This window comes from Acanthochromis polyacanthus, chromosome 22 (genome assembly GCF_021347895.1).
Source record: "Acanthochromis polyacanthus isolate Apoly-LR-REF ecotype Palm Island chromosome 22, KAUST_Apoly_ChrSc, whole genome shotgun sequence".
In the NCBI taxonomy this organism is placed as follows: Eukaryota; Metazoa; Chordata; class Actinopteri; family Pomacentridae; genus Acanthochromis; species Acanthochromis polyacanthus.
The window spans coordinates 25,725,117-25,731,940 of NC_067134.1; the positions used below are offsets into that span (position 1 = coordinate 25,725,117).

At 44.9% G+C, this 6,824-nt stretch overlaps 1 protein-coding gene across 1 annotated transcript; it reads left to right on the top strand.

The window, feature by feature from the left end:
• The first annotated feature begins 1,633 nt into the window (after positions 1 to 1,633).
• On the top strand, positions 1,634 to 3,611 carry sox1b (SRY-box transcription factor 1b). The gene has a single exon (XM_051943071.1). The coding sequence runs from the start codon at positions 1,996 to 1,998 to the stop codon at positions 3,058 to 3,060; it is 1,065 nt and encodes a 354-aa protein (XP_051799031.1). The 5' UTR covers positions 1,634 to 1,995; the 3' UTR covers positions 3,061 to 3,611.
• The last annotated feature ends 3,213 nt before the right edge of the window (positions 3,612 to 6,824 follow it).

Genomic DNA, 6,824 nt, shown 5'->3' on the forward strand with positions numbered 1-6,824 from the left:
ACAGAGTTAATTCACTGAGCCTCTCCCTGCTCGCCATGGAATCAATACCTGAACAGATACTACATTAGAAAACGGAGCAAAGTCGTCACTGACGAGATATTATTTGGTCAGTGTGAGATACTTCCATCAATTCTCCGGTCTGATTGCAGCCTCTAAACAAGTCCTCTGTGGGATTTTTCTTGATGCTGCTGTTTGTGTCCACGTGTTATTGTGCTGGAAGCAGAAAAAAAAAAGGACAGCGAGCGCAAAAACAGAGCAGACGAGCCACTTAACAGCACTATGCCCGGCTGGTGCAAGGCAGTGAGAGGAGAATCCAGCCATGCCGGCGTGCCAACATAGTTTACCAGCTCGCTGAGAGGCGGGCAGCACCTGACAGATGCCACTTGGGAGCATAATTCCAGTGGGCTGAAAAGATCCTCTACATGACGGGAAGCCAGAGAAGCGGGAGGAGACCGGAATACCCAACAACTGAAGGCAGCGTTAATGTTGTCTGTGCATCTATTCCTTCCTGTTTTACTGTGTTTAGAAGATAAAATGCAAATACTGTTTTTTTTTTTAGATGGAAACATGCTCAGATTTACTGTTTCTTTGTCTTGTGTGATAATAAACTGAATATGATGACGTTTTGCAAGCCTAAACAAGTGATTTCAATATTTTGGGATGGGCATTTCTTTTCATTTTATCACCCTTTATAACCGAGAAACAATAAACTGCACATGAAATTTGCGTGGCCTGTTTGAAAACCCACTGTCCTCCTCTATCCAGGCCTCTGGCAGCGTTTTACCTTGTTACCGTAATAAACTGCGATCATTTAAAGTCTGTAACATCTCTAACGTGTGTTCCAGGATTACTGTAGGTTTTGTTTGCCGTCCCCCCTTTCTCTCGTGCTGCCGGCGAAACAAACAAAAGGGCCGCTTTGAATGGCACGTGCTCCGGGCGTCAGTCACCTGTTTCCTAGCAACGGGCACAACAGAAAAGCACCTGTGGCTCTGAATAGGAGGCTGTAACCCTTAGTTTAAAAAAAGGAAAAAAGGAAAAAGGAGGAGGTGGGGGGGAGGCAAATTTGCTAAAACACATTTGATTTTTATGATATGTATAACAGGAATAGATAGATCTCAAAAAATACATGACACCTAATCTGTAACATATGTGTGGTTACTTTAAAATGATAAGACGGACCTTTATTAATCAAAAACTGATAATTAAGAAACATACAGTGTTGATTCTGTACAGTTCTGTACATAAGCAGCAGCCTGTTAATTTAAATAGACTTTAACTGGTTGATAACTTTGTGTTTGTTGTGATGGTGACTAGAATTAAAGCCCTGACGACTCATTCAGCTCTTTTTAATGACTGCTAGGTTTTCATCAGAGTGTTTTCTTCCAGTTTTATTTGCAGCAGTGGGATATTTGTTTTTTTTTTCGATTCTTAAACGTTAATATGAAAATATGAGCGGGCTCTGTGAAGCAGCGGACATGCGCACAATTATGGAATGAAACAGTGTGTGTGTGTGTGTGTGTGTGTGTGTGTGTGTGTGTGTGTGTGTGTGTGTGTGTGTCAGCTACACACACACACACACACACACACACACACACACACACACACACACACACACACACACAGATGACAGAGGGAGTCATTTTTAGGTCTCGCGCTCCGACGTCACCAGAACCCAGAGCCCTCCATGTAAATCACGTCCCGGTTCGAGCCTCTCCATTGGCCGCTCTTCGCTCATTTAGCTGCTGTCAGAGCGCGCGGCCCGGCCACGCTCCGGTAACTTTTCCGCGCACAGCTCCAACCAAAGTCAAACATCCGCTCTTTCCGTGCGCTCCTGGATGACAGGAAAAAAGGCGGAGAGGGGAAGAGAGCGCAGGTTTACCTCCGAGTGGATTCCACCTGAGAGCGCAGCTCCTCTTCATCTCCTCCTCCTCTTCCTCGGAGCTCCAGCCTGAATGTTTCTCGGTGTCTGACGGGAGTCCGACCCAGACCAGGTGAATGTACAGCATCATGATGGAGACGGACTTACATTCCCCCGTGGTGCCCCAGACCAACCCATCCAACCCGGGGGGACACGCGGGAGGAGGAGGCGGGGGCCCCGGAGGCAAAGTCCCCCAGGAGAGGATCAAGAGACCCATGAACGCTTTCATGGTGTGGTCCCGGGGCCAGCGCAGGAAAATGGCCCAGGAGAACCCCAAGATGCACAACTCCGAGATCAGCAAGCGGCTGGGCGCCGAGTGGAAGGTGATGACCGAGGCGGAGAAGAGGCCGTTCATCGACGAGGCGAAGCGGCTCCGGGCCATGCACATGAAGGAGCACCCGGACTATAAGTACCGGCCGCGGAGGAAGACCAAGACGCTGCTGAAGAAGGACAAGTACTCTCTGGCCGGCGGGCTGCTCGGCTCCCCGGCGGGCGTCGGGATGGGCGGCGGGCAGCGGCTGGAGAGTCCCGGAGGGGGCCACGTAGGGGCCAACGCGGGCTACGCCACGCACGTGAACGGCTGGGCGAACGGCACGTACTCGGGGCAGGTGGCGGCGGCGGCGGCGGCGGCTCACGCCATGATGCAGGAGGCGCAGCTGGCTTACACGCAACACCCGGGCACCGGGACTCACCCGCACCACCCGCATCCGCACCACCACGCGCACCACCACCCGCACAACCCGCAGCCCGTGCACAGGTACGACATGAGCGCCTTATCTTACAGCCCCATCTCAAACTCTCAGAGCTACATGAGCGCCTCACCGCCGGGCTACGGCGGGATCACCGGCTACACTCACCAGCATCAAAGCTCCGGTGTGTCCCCGGTGTCCGGAGCGATCGGAGGGACTCTGGGGTCCCTGGTGAAATCTGAGCCTAGCGTGAGCCCCCCGGTCTCCACCGGCCGCGGACCGCCGCCGTGCCCTACGGGAGACCTGCGGGACATGATCAGCATGTACCTGCCGACGGGAGAGGCGGCGGGGGACTCCTCCGTTCAGAGCAGACTGCACGTGCTCCACCCGCAGCACTACCAGAGCAGCGGCTCCACTCCGGTAAACGGGACGGTTCCTCTGACCCACATTTAAAGCTAAATGTCGATAAGCACTCCAACCACAACCAAATATTTAACTATGTGTGGGCGCCAGCTGCTGAAGAATTGTAAATTATAGGCGGTTAGAGCCATAAAATGCAATCACTTTGAACAAACTTTTTTATTGTTATTATTATTTTTATTTCCTTTCAGTGATGGATCTTTTTTTGTCTGTCCGAGCTAAAGGAAAGCGCATCCGATTTACTTTTGCTCTCTGGAACAGAGCATGCCAAGTTCTGACACGATTTAAATTATAATCCGTGAAGGCTGGTGCGTGTTGAAGGTTATTTTTTCCGACTTTTCTGTGGAATTAAAGGCACCAGCTGTGTGTTTGAGGATCCTAAAAAGCTGTTTAAAGAGGGAACCGTAAATAAACGGAGGGCGGTGTGGAGGATGTGTTTGAAAAAGTTTCTAGGCTGCAGTTTAAATTGATTTCCAGTTTTAATGCTTGTAAACATGTGAGTCAGTCGGTGTAATTTGAATTTGTTTTTGTTGTTGTAAGATCTTGTAAATTGTGAATAAATAGGCCTACTGAAAACGCTTTTATGCAATTGTACATAATTTATAAATTGCCAAACCTCATTTTCGGGTTTAAGACGAAACGTTTTTTTTTGTTTTTGTTTTTTTTTTTTTGCGCAGAGTTAAATAAATTTTCCAAGAATTTCTTGTGTCTTGGAGAAAGTGTTAGATTTGTTCGTGGGATATTATTTATTTAATGCAAACTGTTCGTGGAATAACTGCAGTTTATTTGCATCGGTTGTTGAATCTTTTTTTTTTTTTATCGGTGCAGTGAATGAAAAATGAAATTACTGGAATAATATAAACCTTACAGGCAGATAAAGATGATGGTGTGCATCACTCTGGCTTTCACCACATCAATTCTGTTCTAATTAAAAACCTGATCATGTTTTGCTTTTCATTCTGATCGATCTTTATTTAATCAGAGTGTGTAATTTAGCAGCTTTTAAATCTTAATATGAATTACAGCAGTATAAATAAATACAGGACACCAGGATGTGTTTTATAGTGGTGATTAGAGGAGGGAATTTAAATTGTGACATTTTTATGTTGAGTTTTCTGTCCTATAATTATCTGTAAAATAATATTAAATGTATTGTAGGGCCTCAATATCCCTGGAGATAATAATATAAGATGTAAAAATATATATCGGCCTGAAATATTCTAATTTTCATTTGTTCTATTTTCTTAATTTAACATAGAGCTTTTTTCCCCCCTCAAGAACTCTCCTACTGCAGTATTTTCAGCATTAATTCATGCAAAACAGAGCTAACTTTAGCAGGAAAATATTACATTTTTATGAACCATTTTCTGTTATTTTCTTTCTTCTTCATCCAAGTTGTGATAATTTTGAAAAGCTGATTCCCTTTAAACGTGACATACAGCCCTGAAATATGCACTACTCTGTCATCTAAATTAACTTGTATTTTTCTCTGATATAAATGTCATCGTTTTATTTGAAGCCTGCTTTATAACAGTCAAACCTATTTCCTTCCATATGCATCATATTTTCTGCTGTATTGTCGTCCTTACAAGCCGAGCTGAGCCACGTCTCTCTCCTTTTTTTTTTTTTTTTACCTGACTGCGGGGTCGTGACCTCAGCAATCTAAATCAGAAGTAAATCCCGCAACAATCCGGTGTTGAGTGAGCTGCTGATTCTCGGACCCCGCCTCCACCTGTACACTCCCACCCTCAAACCCTTCGCCCAGTCCTGACCTCCAGCATCCCAACGCCGCCGTCTGCGTGTGCAATCGTCACGGCTGTTAAATTATTTCCTCCTTTAGATTTGACGGCTGAATCAGTGCAGGCCCCGGGGCAGGGGGGGGAGGAATGAATGAGCAGAGAGGAGGAGAGCAGAGGGTTTTTTTGTGTGTGTCTGAGGAGAAAGGGGATTAGTCCTGGTGTAAGCTGGGGCAACCCGGGGGTCAAAGCCCGACAAAAAGCCCGGCAAACAACACCCCTGGTTCTATCAGGCTAATTCCCACTCAGGTCTGAACTCAAAAACAAGAGAGCAGCGTGGATGTAAATCCCATCTGCTGAAGTGTTTTTTTTTTTTTTTTTCCGGGGATGTGTTTAAACTGACAGTATTTAATCTAGTTTCATTTCTTTTTGTTTTTGGTTGCTGCTAACTTCCGGATGCAAACCACTGATCTTCAGAGATTTTTTTTAAAGACAGAAAAACATACAAATCAAAGAATAATATTTAAAGTGCTCAGCATGCATGGGCCACTACTTAGCAGGAGAAAATAAAAACAAAAAGGAAGCAAATGCATGCTACAGCACACATGCCAAGCAAATTATTTAAGATGAATACGGAACAAATTTGACACACTGAGCGGTAAAATCATACACGTGTAAACAGAATTTCCATTGATTTGTCGCATCATGCAGACTGGGAACAACTTTTTCTTGGCGATCATGACGATATAAAACCCGTTTTTTCATTCTCAACCGCGCCTAAATCACACAGACGACCCTTCCTGTCCAGATTCCACCGCTGGATTCAGAAGGCCAGATGTGATCGAAACTCACACAGGCTCCTGCTCAGGTTAAAGCGGTTAGTTAGCTTCATAGTTAGCTTAACAGTCTGCTTTCTTTCATATTTCTTCTGCACGTTTTCCTCATTAAGCCTTAACACTAAGGCATGTTATTTCTAAACATATTCTGTAAGCATACACTTTGAAATAACAAAACTAAGAATGAGAACATCGTCTTAAAAGAACACTGCCTGAATGTGTTTTTAGTTTTTAACAAAACTTGACTGACAGCAGTTAATAAAAGTTTTGTTTTAAAGAGCATTTACTCCAAACTCTAATTCACAATCACACCAACCAGTAAGTGATTATTTGGCCGTGGAGCTCCGGACATTAACAACCTCACTGAGAGGCTGTAAAAATTGTTTTTTTTTTTTGTTCAGATTTCACTTATACCGACATAAAAAGAGCATCAGGTAATATCCGGTAAGATGCTCCAGAAGTTAAGTGTGTGTGCTTGAAAGAGAACGAAGCAGAGGTTAACAGATTATCTCTTTACTTTTTAAGGTTTTATAGACTGTAGTTCCTTCAAGGAGGAGAAAAAAAAAAGATATTTTAGATGAAACGTGCAAAAGAAGAGGAAAAAAATACGGTGAAGGTATTTGACCGTTTAATTATGGCTCTTCAAAAACTTGTTTCTGGAGGATATTATTATTTGTTCATTGTGATCAAAGCTGGGATGATTGCCTCTGAATGCTGCTCTGATTGGACCTTTTGATCGCAGAAATCCTAACGTGATGATACAAAAATGAGAGATTATTCTGTCTGATTCACCAGACATCAAGGTATGTCAGGAGATTTTCCTCCACAAAGTGTCTGAAAGAAAAATAAAAGAGAAAGGGAGCGGATAATTTGCAAGATTATTATCAGTAAAGTGTGAATCAGAAGCTCAGGTTTATTATCAGATTACATGAACACATTTGGCCTCGCTGAAGCTCAGGTAAGACGACGTTCACGTGAATGACGAGTGTCCTCAAGGCTCTGATCAGAGTCTGTGAGGAATATTTGGGAGTGAGCAGTCAGAAATCCAGCTCGGTCTGCTCCTCAGATGCTCCCATCGTCGGGCTGGACCAGGTTTTCAGCCTCTGCTCATGTTCTGCTCTGGCACTCCATAACCCCACGCCCCCCATCCCGTGTGCTCCCGGTGTCCTGAACGTGGATAATCGGCGTCAGTTTATCACGCCTCCGCATATTTCCCTCCCTCTCC

Excerpts from the sequence above, each read along its gene's own strand:
- sox1b (XM_051943071.1), top strand. The coding sequence starts at position 1,996 with ATGTACAGCATCATGATGGAGACGGACTTACATTCCCCCGTGGTGCCC.